The sequence below is a fragment of the Esox lucius genome, chromosome 11 (genome assembly GCF_011004845.1).
Source record: "Esox lucius isolate fEsoLuc1 chromosome 11, fEsoLuc1.pri, whole genome shotgun sequence".
NCBI classification, from domain to species: domain Eukaryota; kingdom Metazoa; phylum Chordata; class Actinopteri; order Esociformes; family Esocidae; genus Esox; species Esox lucius.
In genome coordinates this window covers 1108396-1127376 of record NC_047579.1, presented here as the reverse complement: position 1 = coordinate 1127376, position 18981 = coordinate 1108396, and the positions used below count along the sequence as shown (strand labels likewise).

General features: G+C 44.8%; 1 protein-coding gene across 5 annotated transcripts in view; it reads left to right on the top strand.

Annotated features, from left to right (window-relative positions):
- Positions 1–4647: 4647 nt before the first annotated feature.
- scaf1 (SR-related CTD-associated factor 1) overlaps positions 4648–18981 on the top strand; it is a 29077-nt gene continuing 14743 nt past the window's right edge. For 3 of the 5 annotated variants that reach the window (XM_029123324.2, XM_010864792.5, XM_029123325.2), the window contains exons 1-4: positions 4648–4842; positions 6067–6118; positions 6270–6350; positions 7014–10937. In XM_029123324.2, the coding sequence (XP_028979157.2) occupies positions 7130–10937 (3808 nt within the window). In that variant the 5' untranslated portion in view covers positions 4648–4842; positions 6067–6118; positions 6270–6350; positions 7014–7129. Of the gene's footprint in view, positions 4843–6066; positions 6170–6269; positions 6351–7013; positions 10938–18981 lie in introns of all 5 variants that reach the window. The other 2 variants (XM_029123323.2, XM_029123322.2) reach the window with 2 other exon arrangements.

Genomic DNA, 18981 nt, shown 5'->3' with positions numbered 1-18981 from the left:
TTCAGGATTAGAAAAGTTACTGGTACTTCTGGTGCAAAACAACACAAGTGATCCTCTCAATGGAAAGCCAATTAAACTGACCAATTTTGTTAATAAAAAAAGATATATCAACATATATATAACAAATCAAAACTGTATAAAGGCTCTGTTTTCAGAATTATTTGATTATTATTACCGGACGATTGGTTTTTATGTTAATGAAACAAAAGCATCAAACATCTCAAACTCAGTCTTTATATTACAAGCCACATCTGTCTTTACATGTATATATCTTTACATGTTAAAATATACTTTAACTGTAGACCTAAAACAAATCTTAGAAATAAGCAGAGAAAAATGCTAAATTCTTAACATACTAAAAGGTAGTACTGCGATGATGGAAATTCTATTCCTAATCTTTTTCTCTTTTGGTGTCGCAATCATCGGAGTATACAAAATATTGTGAACCAATCATGTTATAAGAAATGTCTAGAAATGGTATGAGAAAGGATGTTAAACCTAAATACCTAAAGTATCCTACCACACTAAAGTTGGTACTGCTAAAAAAAAGTCTAATTTATTCAGGTGCTGGTTCTTCATCTGTGCCCTCCTCCTCAACATCTTGCTCCATCTGCTCCTGGAAACCAGAAAAAACACAAACATTAAGGGGGGAGGTTGAGTTGCACACCGGCTTGGTTATTGCGTATTGCAGTCTTCCACGCTGATTCTGAATGTCTTCTGTAACTACAGAGCATGCAGCAGTACTTAATATGAAAGACCTGTTCCCCAACAATAAACACTTCTTCATTTAGCGTGTTGGTGATAGCCTCCAGCAAGTGAATCACATGCATTTGTGTCAAGCTACTGTAAGAATGAGAAATGCAATTCTTAAAAAGACAATAATATTGGTTTCTGACCACTGCTTTAGAACATACCTTTTGGTACAAGCACACAATGAGCCATTCAAAAATAATTATTGTAATTTTCAGTCATACCTTTCTCTTACTTTTCAGCTGATCAGGTGCACGCTTGAGGGTGTCTGCAATCTTTTCATCTACCTCTAGGTAGGTGGCCTTTGGGTAGGCTTTCAGGGCAGCACCTATATTGTTCAAAATGGTAATCTTATTTAAAAAGCCATGAATTGACCAACTTACATTCAATGTTACATAGTTATATGGAAATTATGGATGCAATGGTACAGTGGGCCAACCGTTCGGTGTGTATCACGGTTTGTGGGTCATGGTTTCTAGGTCTGAATGACACGTTAGAAGGGGAAACACTTCTAACATGTAGACAACAGTGGCAAAGCAACTCTTGCAGACTATTCAAAAATAGTAAATAGTAAAAAAAGAAAGATTATACTGCCTTGAAAATTATATGGAGTGAATTGAATCTTGGTCTGGGTGGGGGTCCCGGGACAAGAAAAGATTGAAAACCCCCAGACTAGGCAAATATTTTGAAAAACCGACAAGTTGAGGCTAAACATCTCTAGGTTGAGGTTCCCTCAATCTAGGAACGCCGATATACCTTTGGCAGTGTTTCGATGATATTCCCAAAAAACTATCCACAAAAAATTATTTCTAATTATTAAATTATACATCTGTACATATGCGCATTTACTTTCGTGCGACAGCATTCTGCATTCTGCCCTTCAAGGAGTAGCCTGCCCACAGCTCCTCCGTTCCAAATTTCTTCAATATTCTCCTGAATGAAATGTATTCCTAAACCATTGAAAAATATAATTCCATCACATTCTATCATAACTGTAACTGTCAACTGGTAAAACATGCCATTCAAATTTAAAATACTTTGTACTCAAATCGTTGTAGCCACGCCCACTTCTCGATCTTTCTGGATAAATTCAGAACACCTTACCTTTATCACAAACGTCAAGGGTCGTTTTATTCATATCATAACCATCTGCTTGTAGTTTTTCCAATTTTTTACGCTTGAATAAGTTATGCACAGGTTTCAAAGAAGTTCCCTGGATATCTGAATAGTGACGTGATATTTAACCCTTGCGTGGTGTTAGTATTTTAGTTAGTCAAGTCATATGTATTTGTATAGCACATTTTCATACACAAGGCTACAAAGTGCTTTCCAGAAGACAAGAAAGACATATATAAAATGCATGTCACCCAATGTTTGCGGGGCTGGTGGACCCACAACTTTATTGGGCCTAACAACATATCCATAAATATGTCAAAATACTTCAGCCTAATAAAAAAAAAAGCTCAGTCCACTATAAACATTAACCTAATATACAGTATCTCACAAAAGTGAGTACACCCCCCACAGTTTTGTAAATATTTGATTATATGTTTTCATGTTACAACACTGAAGAAATGACACTTTGCTACAATGTAAAGTAGAGAGTGTACAGCTTGCATAACAGTGTAAATTTGCTGTCCCCTTAAAATAACACAACCCACAGCCATTAATGTCTAAACTGCTGACAACAAAAATGAGTACACCCTTAAGTGAAAATGTCCAAATTGGGCCCAAAGTGTCAATACTTTGTGTGGCCACCATAATTTTCCAGCACTGCCTTAACCCTCTTGAGCATGGAGTTCACCAGAGCTTCACACGTTGCCACTGGAGTCCTCTTCCACGCCTCCATGGCGACATCACGGAGCTGGTGGACGTTAGAAACCTTGCGCCCCTCCACCTTCTGTTTGAGAATGCCCCACAGATGCTCAATAGGGTTTAGGTCTGGAGACATGCTTGGCCAGTCCATCACCTTTACCCTCAGCTTCTTTAGCAAGGCAGTGGTCGTCTTGGAGGTGTGTTTGGGGTCATTATCATGTTGGAATACTGCCCTGCGTCCCAGTCTCAGAAGGGAGGGGATCATGCTTTGCGTCAGTATGTCACAGTACATGTTGGCATTCATGGTTCCCTCAATGAACTGTAGTTCCCAATGCTGGCAGCACTCGTGCAGCCCCAGACCATGACACTCCCACCACCATGCTTGACTGTAGGCAAGACACACTTGTCTTTGTACTCCTCACTCCTCAGCTTGTCTTTAGCAAACTGTTTGTGGGCTTTCTTGTGCATCATCTTTAGAAGAGGACAGCCATGCAGACCAATTTGATGCAGTGTGCGGCGTATGGTCTGAGCACTGACAGGCTGACACCCCACCCCTTCAACCTCTGCAGCAATGCTGGCAGCACTCATACGTCTATTTCCCAAAGGCAACCTCTGGATATGACGATGAGCACGTGCACTCAACTTCTTTGGGCGACCATGGCAAGGCCTGTTCTGAGTAGATATCCAATATAATTATTGATATTAAAACAATAAATTTGCACTTAATTCATTGCGTGTCTAGAACTGAAATGTCTGAAAAATTACAATGACGCCAGCCATTTTGGCAACAAATATGGCGGAATTACTCCCCTTCAGAAAACTAAATCTGTAGGGGAGTGCACTCAGTAAAAATAAGTTGTTCTACATTTTCATCCCGAAAAGGCTGTGACATTCAGTACCTCTGAAAGACCTTAGGGGAATGTTATGAATGTACCTGTAATGTCCCAAAAAGGCTGTGACATTCAGTCCCTAAGAAAGACCTTAGGGGAATGTTATGAATGTACCTGTAACGTCCCAAAAAGGCTGTGACATTCAGTCCCTAAGAAAGACCATAAGGGAATGTTATAAATGTACCTGTAATGTCCTGAAAAGGCTATGACATTCAATACCTCTGAAAGACCTTAAGGGAAAATTATGAATGTACCTGCAACGTCCCGAAAAGGCTGTGACATTCAGTACCTCTGAAAGACCTTAAGGAAACGTTATGAATGTCGCTGTAATGTCCTGAAAAGGCTGTGACATTCAATACCTCTGAAAGACCTTAAGGGAATGTTATGAATGTACCTGTAACGTCCCGAAAAGGCTGTGACATTCAGTACCTCTGAAAGACCTTAAGGAAACTTTATGAATGTACCTGTAACATCCATAAAAGTCTGTGACATTCAGTACCTTTGAAAGACCTTAGGGGAACGTTACAAATGTACCTGTAACGTCCTGAAAAGTATGTGACATTCAGTACCTCTGAAAGACCTTAGGGGAACATTACGAATGTACCTGTAACGTCCAGAAAAGTCTGTGACATTCAGTACCTCTGAAAGACCTTAGGGGAACATTATGAATGTACCTAGAATGTCCGGAACAGGCTGTGACCTTCAGTACCTGTATTAGACCTTAAGGGAACGTCACAAATGTCTCAGTTACGTTCCTTGTTAACTGGGTAAATCAGCTTTGAAATGATTCAGAGAAATCATGTTAAGAACCCGAATATGTATTTAGATATTAATTTACTATACACTCTAGTTGAATTTTTTTACCTTTTGTTGGTGTTGGATTGGTGAGGTCAGAGGGGATTTTAATTTCTTTATTTGGATAGAATTTAAGTGAGGCGTATTAGATCAGTGTCTAACACAAACTGAGACAGGTATACTTCAAGCCAACCTTGATCAGAAAGAACCATATTTTCGTAAATTTTACACCCATTTGTACTCTAAAAATACATTATGAAAATATGTTTGGGGAGTGTGCCCAGACCCCAATAAACGAGGCTTAGACCCCTATCCATGCATTTGTAGTGACGTCCCTGATTCAAACTTTTATATGTAATCAAGGGATGAAATGGACTACATCTCCCATCGGACTTGGTGGACCGGTTTCATGATTCAAGAGAAGTAAAATGGCGGCTAGGGAGGATGGGCCTTTTATTGTGGTTTTAAAAGAAAAATGTCGCAACATTTAATACTGTATTTTAACTACAGTTGCATATTTTGTTTTTTTGAAAAAGAAAGGGTAGTTGAAGATTGTATTTTTTAACCGACAACGCCTATACCTGGATCAAAGGTAATTCGAGAATGCATTTGAATGACTGGTGGTGGTGTAGGAGGAAAGCTAACATCCCTTGCTCCAAGTGCTTGTAGTACTAGGTCCAGCTACTAGCTACCCTTTTGCGGATCTGATTCCTGCGAAAACATCTAGCAATAACGTTTGTAACTAACTTTTCGAGTTCGTATTTGCTAATGAGGTTAAGTAGTTGCTGTAGTTTGTCAGCCTAGTTACTATTCTTGCAAACCACAGCACATACGAGTCCCGTACCATCTATTTTGCAACATCTGATGCGTTTGGTACAATACTAGCCAATGCCAATTAGACTGCACTGTTTAATTAGCTTTCGTTATGTATCTATGTACAGTAACATTAGCTGTCACACTAACAATTGTTAACTGGCTACTGGTAACCTGGGTTTCCTGGTGTTCTTTTATTTTCCAACTAACTAGCATGACCAAGGTACGGCCCAATCATCGCCCATCTCTCGTGTTTACGCTGGTTTCAGATATGCAGCAAATAACCAGCTAGCTTACTAGCTAACTAGTCAAATTAGCTTAGCAGTTGGCTTGCTAACAGCTCCCAGTGAGTCATCCGGTTCGACTTGGTCACACAACAATTGCAATGCTGTTTCCTTAATTGATCCGTAAATGACAAGAAAACAATTTCATTAATAGAAGGCTGTGTATACTGGTTAATTATGACAAAATCACAAGTGCAACACATTACTTGGTCAAGCAAATATTGGCATGTCGAGAGTTCTGTTCATATGCTGTGATGATCTGTATATGCTGTGAGGATCTGTATGACTGAAAGTAATGTGAAGGTTATTTTGTATAGAAAGCAATTGACCACAGTCTTCGTGTTGTTCTCATAGAGGTGCATAAACTGATGTAGATAAAGCCTTCATCCCAAAAACATCAAACCTTCATCCCATTAGCTCAAGAATAATATACATTGGTTAATAAATAAGTGAATGGCAGTTTAATCAAATCTTCACACACTATTCTACTGTTGTTTTATCTTACAACATACCCTAATACTTAAGGTTAATGTTTAAACAACTGTATACGCAACAACAAGACTTTTAGAACTGCACTTGTGCTTCCTCAAATTAAACGAGTTTTAGGCTATTTTAGAAGTTTTAATATATTACTGTATAATTTGTTAGTTCTAACATTGCAACAAATTCTGAACTGAGGAAAGCAGTTGACTATATGGCTTTGTATTTTGTCTCCTCAGACAGACTCCAGCGAAGAGGTAATCAGGGAGGACAAAGAAAGGAGTAGGACAGGTTTGAGTTGTTACCACGGTGATAGGGTGACCCCCTGATGACCTGCCTGTTGTGAGTGTGTGTGTGTGTGTGTGCGCCCGCCTGCATGGGCACGCTGTAAAGCAGCGGCAGCCATTCATGTGGGCATCATCTGACTCTCTCCTTCCCGTAGGGAGCTGCCATTACTGCGACACCCGAAGAACCTCCACACCTGGTCTCTCTTTTCTGATCTCCACAGTATCTCCTGACCGGGGTAACAGAATAATAATAAACAGGGCATGTTCTTTTGTACTAACAAGCAATGATGATGTGTTCTTGAAAAACAGTATAGTGTTCCAGCTCTATTTCAACTTGCAGCCCAATTCTTACCTTTTTGTCACAAAGTTTTCTTTTCCACAATTTCAACTTCTATGAAAATGCTCTGCGGTGAAGAGATGTGATATATGAAGGCCAATATCAGTGGAGAAAATATCCCAGTTGGGCTTCCTGCATTAATAGATTTGTAGATTCTTATTAATAGCTCTTTTGATAATGCGTGGTTCTTGCGAGGGCAGAGAGTGTGGGTTTGATTCCCACTCGGGACCAGGTCAGAAATGTATGCCTTCATTACTCTAAGGGGCTATGGATAAAGTGTCAGCTAAATGATTGGAATGTAATAACAGCAAATGAGTAACGTTTTGATATTCCAAAACAGATCAGAGGGCTCATCACTGCGTAGTGGACTGTTGACTGTTGCACCGCATAAATACAACAGAACGAATACCTTGTAACCGCACTCAAAATTCTCTACCAATGTTCTTAACTTATAAACATTCTTAGCTTAGGGGGCTGCAGCTGTCTAAATAGCTGCCTCTGGTGCATAGTTTCTAAAACATATGTCTTGACAATTTTTAAAATTTCTTGTTACATCTTTCAGGGTTGCTCATCCATCCCCGGCATTCAGCATTGTAGCAGCCCTCCTCCACCCACAACCACAGGCTCCAGGGAGTACTGGACAGCATCTTGCCCAAAGCCCAGCTCCCCTCCAGGGCCATGGACTTAACTCAAACCCCAGGCCTTAAGGGGAGGGCTGCTGTCCCCCCTATCAGGATCACAGAGACCGCCAAGAGCCCTCAGCCCTCTCCTCCCTCCACCTCTCCCTCATCTCCTTCCTCTCCTCCCTCCTCTCCTGCATCCCCTTCCTCGTCGTCCTCTCCTGGTACTGTGGTGACAAGCTACCACAACAATGTTTTGGGAGGAGGAACCAACAGCGTGACACCAGGTGACGTGGTTTCCTCCACATCAGCCTCCCTGGTTCCCCCCTCATCTCACTCTGTCCCCCCCTCATCAGCTACCTCTGACCCTTTGGTCCGCCTTGCTTCCTCACACAATGTGTGCATTGACGGGCAAATTGAGGGCGAGACGGAGATCTATGACCCATTTCACCCCACAGACGGTGAAAGGGAGGGAGGAGTGCCTGATGCAGATGGGGATGAGGAGGAAGGGGAGAAATATGACCCGTTTGACCCTACTGGCTCTCCACCCTCAGAGAGAGAGGAGGTTGCAGAGCAGGGTGAGGCCAGGCGAGGAAGGGAGAGGGGGAGCAGCGTGAGCAGTCATGGGAGCGAGGCCAGAGAGGTGGGGAGGACAGAGGAGGGAGGTGAGATAAAAGACGAGGCACCTCCGGACTCCACTGATGAGGCGCTCTCGGTTATGCCACTCTCACCGCGTTCCCTCCCACTTCCCCTCCGGAGGAGGCTGGACCGGACCAAAGAGCCCCGGGTGAAAGGATGGGAAAGGAAAGAGAAGGCTGACTACTCTGACCACTCGGAAATTGAGGAGGGGGAGATTGTGGGGGTCGTCGAGAGGGACGTAGGGAAGAGAGGCTGGGAAGGAGTTCTCCCTGCCGGCAATCCGTTTCTCCTCCACGGGGGAGCCAAGCCAGAAAGGATCCTCAGGGTCTTGGATGGGGACAGCTTTGTGTCGGTGCGGGCTGACAGTGACTGGCCGGGTCCAGTGATGCCTGGTACAGAAGATGGGGAGCCCATGGATGACGATGATGAGGAGGAAGTGGAAGAAGAAGAAGAAGAGGAGGAGGAGGAGGAGGAGGAGGAGGTGTTAGTGGTCGGGGCTGGCGATCTGAGAAGGAAGCTGGTCAGTCGGCGGCAGGAGCGATTTCGCACATCCTGCCCTTCCTCCCTCTCACCTCAGCCACTCCTCCTTCCTTCCGAACCCCACTCCCCACTCCCCCTCCCACTAGCTGCCGAGAAGGACAAGAGCCACAAGTCATCCAAGAGCTCTAAGGAGAGGGAGCGGCGCAAGCGGAAGGAGGGCAAGGCATGTGAGAAAGATGAGAGGAGGCGGAGGAGAAGAAAGGAGAAAGAAGCCGGTGGTGAGAAAACCGGGGAGCGGAAGGATAGAGATGGGGAAAGGGAGAGGGGTCGGCGTAGTCAGAAGGAGGTGAAAGCAAAGGCGGAGGAGGACCGGGCGAGGAGCAGCAGGAGCGATAGTAGGAGGAGGAAGAAGAGGAAATGGAGCACTCCGGAACCGACCGCACGCCCCCGCTCTCGAAACTCTTCAGTCAGGCATACGCATGGGGGGCGCTCCTGGTCAAATGCTTCAGAGGACCGTCACAGGGACAGAGAGAGAGACAGAGATAGAGAGAGAGACAGGGATAAAAAGGGAGACAGAGGTGGTGACAGGGACCGTGAGAGAGACCGGGTGAGAGACAAGGACAGAGAGAGAGACAAAGATGAAGAGAGAGACAGGGACAGGGATCGGTACAGAGACAGGGAGCGAGAAAAGGACAGAAGGAAAGACCACACACGGGAAAGAGAGCGAAATGGAGACACCAGCCGGAGAAAGCGAGAGAGGGAGCGTGATGAGGTTGGCGAATCTACCAGCCGAAATACAGGCAGCTCCAAGAGGTCCAAAGAAAGCATTGAACGAAGGGACCGAGAGAAGGAAAGCGAGTGTGACCGGGAGAGAGAGAGGGAACGGGAGAGGCGGCGAGACGGCAGACCCGTGGTCCCGCCTTCCATCCAGGATCTTAACGGTTCAGACCTATTCGCTATCAAGCGCACCATCACGGTCACCACTACGACCACCACCACACTCCCCGGATCGCCCCCCACCGCTCTCTCCTCTCCTCGTAGCCCCTCCCAGGCCTCCGACAAACCCCATAAGAGGAAGAAGAAGAGGCGACGGCGGCACTCGGACGAACAGTTGGAAGGCAGCATGTGCCGGCGTGCAAGCCGCTCCCTCTCGCCGCCATCACGCTATCACGGCTACGATTCTGACCGTTTCTCAGACAAACAGGATACAGATCTGCTCTCTTTGGATGGGGAGGCCCTGGATTCAGACTACCCCTCTATAGACGACTCGCCAGCTTCTCCCCAAGCTCCAGGACCTGCTGCTTCTAGCCCCAAACCCAAGACCACCCCCAAACCTGGACACCATCACCTCAAGAAAAAATCCAGAACAGGCAAGAAAGCCTGTCAGTCTGAAACAGTGTCAGCCTCAAAAGCCAAAAGCAAAGGGCTCTCCACGTCTTCACTCTCCCCATCCCAGGCCACTGCAGGCGCAGCTTCCTCCTTAGCCGCCCTCCCCTCCCTGGCCAAACGAGGGCGGAAAATGGCCAAAGACAAAGAGCGTGGAGAGAAAAGTGGAAAGAAAGAGTCTGGACGGTCTAGCAGGTCCAAGAAACTGAGCACTGGGGGGGTGAGGAAAGCCAAGCTGCAGTCCAAGGTGTCTGTTCTGGTGCGTGAGGGCGTAAGCAGCACAACTGGGGGACCGGTGGGCTCAGGCAAGCTCGGTATGGAACTACTCGGGGGGAGTGGGGCGGTAGGAGGCTCCAGTGGGCCAGCAGTGGGGGGATCCATTGCAGTGGTCTTCCGTCGGGACAACGAGAGCAGGTCTCCGTTCCTCAAGCCCTGCTCAGAGCCGCTGTCGCTTAGCGGACGCAACAAGGACCTGGGACATGTAGGCAAGCGTAGCTCGCTGGCAGTGCCCCCTTCATCCTCGTTAGCCAATCCTGTGGTGGCTGCGCTGAAGTCCAAGAAGGCCAAGCCCAGTTCCACCACCTCCACTTCGTCTTCGGCATCGTCACCATCGCTGTCCCTGGCGACAAAACGTAGGCGGCGGCTGGCGAAAAAGACACGGGGTGAAAAAGTCCTAACGGTCGGGTTGGCAGACGTGGATGTCACCAAAGCCAACTGTAGCTCAGATGGCGGTGGCTGGGGTGGGACGTCCTCTGACATCCAGTCAGGAGTCGGGGTCAGTGCCAAGCCCTCTAGTCCTCCCACGGGTCCTGTGGGTCCTACTCCATCATCATCATCTTCATCATCTTCATCCTCATCCACCGGCGTCCTTCCCCCATCCTCCCCCCCCCCACACACCCCTCCACCCTCCCTGCCCGCCTCACGTGACACTCGCGAGTCTTCACCGGATTCTCAAACAGTGGACAGCAGTTGTAAGACCCCCGAGCCCCCCTTTGTTCCTGAGGACTGCCCTTCTCAGACCCAGAGCACCCCTAACTTGGCCCCCTCAAGCCCCTCAGCCCTACCTTCCTCCCAGCCGGCCGGCCTCTCTCTGTCGGGCCCCCTTAACATGAAGCCCCTTCCTTTGGATGAAGGCCCCAAATCCCTAGCATCGCCCCCTTGCTCCTCCTCTTCGTCTGGTTCTGCCCCTGCCTCCCTTCCTCTTTCCTCCACAGATCCCTCATCCTCTTCTTCCTCTGTTTCATCCTCCTCGGCCAACAAGCTGCCCCCGCCACCGCCTCCTCCACCTCCTCCCTCCGCCCCCACTCTCCCCTGGAGTCTTCAGACAGGAGTGGACTGCACGGCTGGAGGAGTTTTGGCATGTGAGTGTCCATCTAGCATACATACAATTATCCTAGCAAAACAAGTTAACCGTTTTGGTGGATAATCTAGTTTTGTGTATTGCTGTTGAAACGATTGTTTATGCAGTATAGCAAAGTATTTAAAAAAATAAATTAATAATGTATTCAAGTCCTTTGGATCAGCTTTCATTTAAAATTATTTTCATCCATATTGACCTAACCATTTAAAATGTTCAATATATTTTATATACAGATTTTTATGGCCATGGTAATTCACAGAGTATTGGACAGGCTCAGTAAAGTTGTCATGTTCAGTAATTGCTTACATATCCTTTGCCTGATGTCTGTGACCATAGCCATCACCGGACCTGATGTAGGGTATCTTCCCAGTTCATGAACAGTAGACATTTTCAGCTTCTGAGTTTTACGGCGTTTCAGTCCTTTGTCTTCAGTATGTGATAGACAGGTTAATTTGAATCCAGGTTAGGTGATTGACTTGGCCACTAGAGACATCTTTATCTGTTAGTCTAAACTCAATCCTATGACTTTAGAGGCTTTTGGCTGTATTTTGCAGAACATTTTTCTGTACACATTCGAATACAGTTGTGCTCAAAAGTTTGCATATCCTTAGAGAATTGGTAATATACAGTTCTGGAAAAAATTTAGACCACTCCTAATTTTTCTTAAATCAGCATTTCTACATTTATGGCAGCAATTCCACTCCAGTGTCTGTTAAATTTCGACACAGGCACTCCTCTTTTTACTTAATGAGGTACTGATTAGGTGATTACCTGATGCAAATCTAATTTAGTGAGGAAAAGTATAAAAACCACTGCTGTGGTCATCACTATCCTCTTGCAATAGGACCAGCTGGATGGCAAAAACATTAAGTAGTACCTTAAAGGTAATTTGGATATAAAAATAACTATTCATTTTCCTCATTCAAAGGAAAAACTTTGAATGAGGAAAAGAAGGGTTCAATTCTGGCTTTACTGGCAGAGGGATACAATGAGCATCAGGTTGTTTCCATCCTAAAAACTTTAAAGACGGCGGTTCATAAGAACAAGGTCAGGCAACAGCCATTGGGGACAACAAAGCTACAGACTGGCAGAGGGCCAAAACGACTGTCCACTGACTGAGATGACCGTCAATTGATTCAAATGTCACTCAACCACCGTAGGATGACATCAAGTGACCTACAAAAAGAATGGCAAACAGCAGCTGGGGTGAAGTGCACGGAGAGGACCGTTCAAAACAGGCTCCTAGGGGCAGGGCTAAAGTCTTGCAAAGCTAGAAAAAAGCCCTTCATCAATGAGATGCAAAGAAGAGCCAGGCTGAAGTTTGCAAAAGACCATAAAGATTGGACAGTAGAAGAATGGAGTAAGTAATCTTCTCTGACAAGTCAAATTTTCAGCTTGTCGTCTAATGGTTAGACGGAGACCTGAAGAGGCCTACAAGCCACAGTGTCTCGCACCCTCTGTGAAATTTGGTGGAGGAACAGTGATGATCTGGGGATGCTTCAGCAAGACTGGAATCGGGCAGATTTGTCTTTGTGAAGGATGCATTAATCAAGCCAAGTAGAAGGTTATCCTGGAAGAACACCTGCTTCCATGTTCCCCAACTCTGAGAATTGATTTTTCCAGCAGGACAATCAAGGTGTGGATGGAGGACCACCAGATCAAGACCCTGTCATGGCCAGCCATTGAAAACCTCTGGAATTTCATCAAGAGGAAGATGGATGGTCACAAGCCATCAAACAAAGCCGAGCTACAGTGGGGAGAACAAGTATTTGATACACTGCTGATTTAGCAGGTTTTCCCACTTACAAAGCATGTAGAAGTCTAATGTTTATCATAGGTACTCTTCAACTGTGAGTGATGATATCTAAAACAAAAATCCAGAAAATCACGTAGGATTTTTAAGTAATTAATTTGCATTTTATTGCATGACAAGTATTTGATACATCAGGAAAGCAGAACTTTGTTTACAATTACAGAGATAATGTTTCCTGTAGTTCTTGCCCAGGTTTGCACACACTGCAGCAGGGATTTTGTCCCACTCCTCCAAACAGACCTTCTCCAGATCCTTCAGGTTTCGGGGCTGTTGCTTGGCAATACGGTCTTTCAGCTCCCTCCAGATTTTCTTTTGGGTTCAGGTCTGGACACTGGCTAGGCCACTCCAGGACCTTGAGATGCTTCTTACGGAGCCACTCCTTAGTTGCCCTGGCTGTGTGTGTGTTCCCGGGTCGTTGTCATGCTGGAAGACCCAGCCACGACCCATCTTCAATGCTCTTACTGAGGGAAGGAGGTTGTTGGCCAAGATCTCACGATACATAGCCCCATCCATCATCCCCTCAATACGGTTCAGTCGTCCTGTCCCCTTTGCAGAAAATAATGATGTTTCCACCACCATGCTTGACGGTTGGGATGGTGTTATTTGGGTTGTACTTATCCTTCTTCATCCAAACACGGCGGGTGGAGTTTAGACCAAAAAGCTCTATTTTTGTCTCATCAGACCACATGACCATCTCACATTCCTCCTCTGGATCATCCAGATGGTCATTGGCAAACTTCAGACAGGCCCGGACATGTGCTGGCTTGAGCAAGGGGGCCTTGCGTGCGCTGCAGGAATTTAATCCATGACGGCATAGTGTGTTACTAATGGTTTTCTTTGAGACTGTAGTCCCAGCTCTCTTCAGGTCATTGACCTGGTCCTGCCATGTAGTTCTGGGCTGATACCTTCCTCATAATCATTGATGCCCCACAAGGTGAGATCTTGCATGGAGCCCCAGACCGAGGGAGATTGACCATCATCTTGAACTTGTTCCATTTTCTAATAATTGCGCCAACAGTTGTTGCCTTCTCACTAAGCAATTTTATCCCTGATGTCCTTACACGGCTCTCTTGTCTTGGCCATTGTGGAGAGATTGGCGTCTGTTGGATTGAGTGTGTGGACAAGTGTCTTTTATACAGGTAATGAGTTCAAACAGGTGCAGTTAATACAGGTAATGAGTGGAGAACAGGAGGGCTTCTTAAAGAAAAACTAACAGAACTGTGAGAGCCGGAATTCTTACTGGTTGGTAGGTGATCAAATACTTAAGTCATGCAATAAAATGCAAATTCATTATTTTAATGTGAATTTCTGGATTTTTGCTTTAGGTTCCGTCTCTCACATTTGAAGTGTACCTATGATAAAAATTACAGACCTCTACATGCTTTGTAAGTAGGAAAACCTGCAAAATCGGCAGTGTATCAAATACTTGTTTTCCCCACTGTACCTATGAATAGTTAGACCAGAGAAACTGATACATTTGCAGTTAGGTATGCTCTGTTGGGAGGGGGTGGAGGGTGGGAATATAAAAAATGTTCTAACAGTTTTCTAACAGTTCACCCAGAGACTGAAGACAGAGGACATTCAGGAACCCATATCTCACTCCAAACAGCATGGATGTTTTTTTTTCCCAAAGTTTGTATGCGTGTGGAAGCACCAGAGACACAAAAGAACACCCCAAAACCCAGAAAAAGTTATTTTTTCATAATATGGGCACTTATAATAATAGTTTTGTATATATCACAAAAGCCTCTTACTGTATTCCCATGGATGTCATCATTGATAAGATTCCAGAAAAGGGTATGCTGTCATTTGGCTTTTTTATCAATAGCTATACTCAAAATGCTAGCGCTAAGCGGCCACAACGTTTTATGTTAGAGATTGTTCCTGTGATACAAGGTTAGAAACGTCCTTGCTCTTTGAAAGTGATAATGATGTCGTGGTGAGTAATAAATAAACTGTGGCCGTAAGTTTTGCGTTGATATAAATATAAAATATTTTCTGACAACAGCAATCCTGTCGTGATAACTTGATAGACAAGCACATCAGCTGTGGAGCTCGAATGGTTGCTTGCTCAGTCTAGTAATGGAAATCATTGCAGTAGCTGTGTAGCCCGCTGCCTAGTTGGTCGTTCTCTCGCGTTTTTCCGATTTCATTCAAATATGGAAAATTCCATTGCTATCTAGACAACTCATTGTCTGGTTTGTTTAGTCTGTCAGCCTAAAATGAAGTTGTCTGCCCACAAATGTTTCGCTTGTGCAGCAACAAGCTGTCACTTTCACCAGCTAGCCAAGAAGCAGTAATGTTGTGCTTCGCTGACGACTTTGTCACTTGATCGCGATGATCTCCTGCATCTGCCAAAAGATGTACACCATATACTACCCCTTATAATTATAAAAACTTGTATCTCTTGAGATTTGCCTTGTGCTTACTTCATTATGATCACAGATTATGATCAGTGTTATGGACCGAATTTGCCTACTGGCTCATTCTCATTGCAATATACACTCACCCAAAGGATTATTAGGAACACCTGTTCAATTTCTCAATGCAATTATCTAATCAACCAATCACATGGCAGTTGCCTCAATGCATTTAAGGGTGTGGTCCTGAGCAACTTTGACTGAAATAACCACTCGTTACAACCGAGGTATGCAGCAAAGCATTTGTGAAGCCACAACACACACAACCTTGAGGCGGATGGGCTACAACAGCAGAAGACCCCACCGGGTACCACTCACCTCCACTACAAATAGGAAAAAGAGGCTACAAATTGCACGAGCTCACCAAAATTGGACAGTTGAAGACTGGAAGAATGTTGCCTGGTCTGATGAGTCTCGATTTCTATTGAGACATTCAGATGGTGGAGTCAGAATTTGGCGTAAACAGAATGAGAACATGGATCCATCATGCCTTGTTATCAATATGCAGGCTGGTGGTGGTGGTGTAATGGTGTGGGGGATGTTTTCTTGGCACACTTTAGGCCCCTTAGTGCCAATTGGGCATTGTTTAAATGCCACGGCCTACCTGAGCATTGTTTGTGACCATGTCCATCCCTTTATGACCACCATGTACCCATCCTCTGATGGCTACTTCCAGCAGGATAATGCACCATGTCACAAAGCTTGAATCATTTCAAATTGGTTTCTTGAACATGACAATGAGTTCACTGTACTGAAATGGCCCCCACAGTCACCAGATCTCAACCCATTAGAGCATCTTTGGGATGTGGTGGAACGGGAGCTTCGTGCCCTGGATGTGCATCCCACAAATCTCCATCAACTGCAAGATGCTATCCTATCAATATGGGCCAACATTTCTAAAGAATGCTTTCAGCACCTTGTTGAATCAATGCCACGTAGAATTAAGGCACTTCTGAAGGCGAAATGGGGTCAAACAGTATTAGTATGGTGTTCCTAATATTCCTTTGGGTGAGTGTATTGTTTTATGCAGATGTTTGTTTCTTTCGTTTGATTGTTAGTGGGAGATAACATTTATATTATTCCAAGTTACATTAATGTTTTGTGAAATTATAGAAGAGTATGTGCTCTTTAACTTTGTTTAACTTGTAGTTGTAGGAGTTGCAAATGGGGATTAGCTAAAGATTGTCCTTTCAAGTATGTAGCCTAATATTGTTTGAGGTTTTCTTTAGCACTTCAAGTATAGTGATTCAGTTGTGATGAATTGTGATGTATTGAATCGTAACGTGTATCGTGACATTTCGTATCGCAAGGTACTTGCCTATACCCACCCTTATTATTGATACACAAACACTATTTGCAATTTAAAAAGCTACAGGTGTGGGAAATTCCCCTTTAATTGTCATTTTCACCTTTGTGTGTCACCTTGTGTGTCTGTAACAAAGCCAAACATTCAGGAATATTGGGTGATTTGATTTAAAAATGAGCCAAACAGTTGTGATAATAAATGGCTTCATATGATCACTATCCTTAAATAAAGGAGTTTTTCCGCGTCATATTTTCAAAATCAATGCCAAAGTTCACAATCTCTGCCAGGGTATGCAAGCTAATGAGAGCAACTGCACATCCTGCTGCTGCAACCATTAGCAGTCACTTAACCTGGGATTTTTAGCCAGTTCCAAACTTCCAGCTGAAGCCATACATGCCCCCCCGTTTCATATACTTAGGTCAGTGGTTCTCAACCGGTGGGGCCCGCCCCCCTGGGGTGTCGCGGACACTTTCCCAGCCGGGCGCGAGTAGGCTACAGGATGGGAGTATAAATGTTTTGTTTTTTTCACAAATATCCCCCATGTTGAAATGCAAGTGGTTGGACTATTATAACACACAAATCATCCTCCTGGCGACTTTTGTGTTAAAAGCGACTAGCGAAAAATCTAGTGACATGTGTATATAGCATATTTGTCATAATTTAAACAAGTCTCCCAAAGAGAAACAGTATCTCTCTCTCTCTCCCCCGCCTCTGCCTGCTGCGGTGTGTGTGTGTGTTTGTGTGTGAGAGACAGACAGCCCGGTCAGCGAGGTTGTCAAGCCCGCAGGGCACTCTAGGAGTTTAACTCAGAAAAGACCAGTTAACCACAGGTTCCCGTTGTGATATAAACAAACGAACCGTCAACGGCGAAATAAAAGCCTCTTATTAACGAGAGGTCTGAGAGACCTCCAGCTTACAGTGAGGTCTCTGAGCAGGACTGTCCGACCGACGAGCTAGCGGCCGGGGCAGGCACTAGCTGGCTGTCGCATCACTTCATCGAGCTTCTCAACTCCGAAAACTTTGAATCAAATTGTCAATTCCTGGAACGTTGTCAGCAGTGAATGTAGTGATTAAAAAGATGGCAAATATTTTTTTGTGGTGTTTGGAGATTCGATAGCAAGTATCACTCTGCAGTTACTGTGCTCAACGAGCAGCGGGTGCTGCCGTGAGCCCCTCCCCCGTCCAAAAGCAATCACAGACGGTCAGTCTGTCAGTAGCCTCGCGCAGCAGTGAGGACACTCACACCACTCCGCGTCCAGGCTGCAAATGAATTGCGCATGTACACGGCCGCCGCCGTTCCCGCCCTGGTTTACAGAGCGAGGTGTAAATGTTTCTTCACTCACTCTCGCACAAAATGAAATCACTGCATTTGACTCACATAGCTGCTTTCACTCCAGTCTAGTCTCTTGCCATATCTCGCTAGTCTAGTTGTTATCCATCGATATCAATTTACTTAAAAACCCAAACAGTCTTTTTAAAGACTAATCCCACAAACAGTCTTTTTAAAGATTATCCCCATCTCGGCCATAGCCAGTAATTGTTTCTTAGCTCTTAGCTAACTACCCCTCTGCCTTTTTCACTGTGTTGCAACACCCACACACTCACTGACAAAGAACTACAATCGTTAAGTCTTAAAATAAAATTAGCATTGCCCATGAAATCATTATTTTGTTCGTTGTATTAAAGATCATGCCTTAGTCCTGACTGATTAGCCGCCGATACTAGTCTCTCAACATAGCCACACACACGCACACATCTTTACATCATAGCCTAAACTTTATTGAAAACACAACCAATCCACATCCAAATTATTTCAAAACCAAACAAAAATTGAGAGATTTCTAGTGAGGACCAACAAGGCAACCGACGCACCACCGCCTGCAAAAAAGCTTCGAAGGTACGATGAAGCATACCTGCATTTTGGGTTTACAGTCACGGCTGATCTGAGACCTTAGTGTGTCGTGTGTGCCGAGGTGCTAGCAAACGACAGCATGAAGCCCTGCAAACTAAAAAGGCACCTCGAAACAAAGCATGCTGGCAATAAGGATAAACCGTCTGATTATTTTAAAAGAAAGCTTAATGGCCTCCATCAACAACAGGCAACAATTTCAGTTCACAGCACTGTCTAAACAGTGTTTGGAGGCATCGTATGTAGTGGCCAAAAGAATAGCTAAACTGGGTAAACCGCATACAATTGCTGAGACTCTCATTTTACCTGCCGTGCAACACGTGCAGAATAATGATAGGGGAGAGTGCAGCAGCCAGGCTCGGTGCAGTACCACTGTCTAATGACACAGTCGCTAGGAGAATTTCAGACATGTCTAATGATATCTGAGAGCAACTGATAGAGTTCATAAAAAAGAGTCCTTTACTACACCCTGCAGCTGGACGAATCCACTGATATTGCTGGGCACAGGCACAGCTTCTCACCTATGTCCGGTATCTGCGGGACAAGGCGATTGAGGAGGATATCCTGATTTGCCGGCCTCTTCAGTCGCACACTACA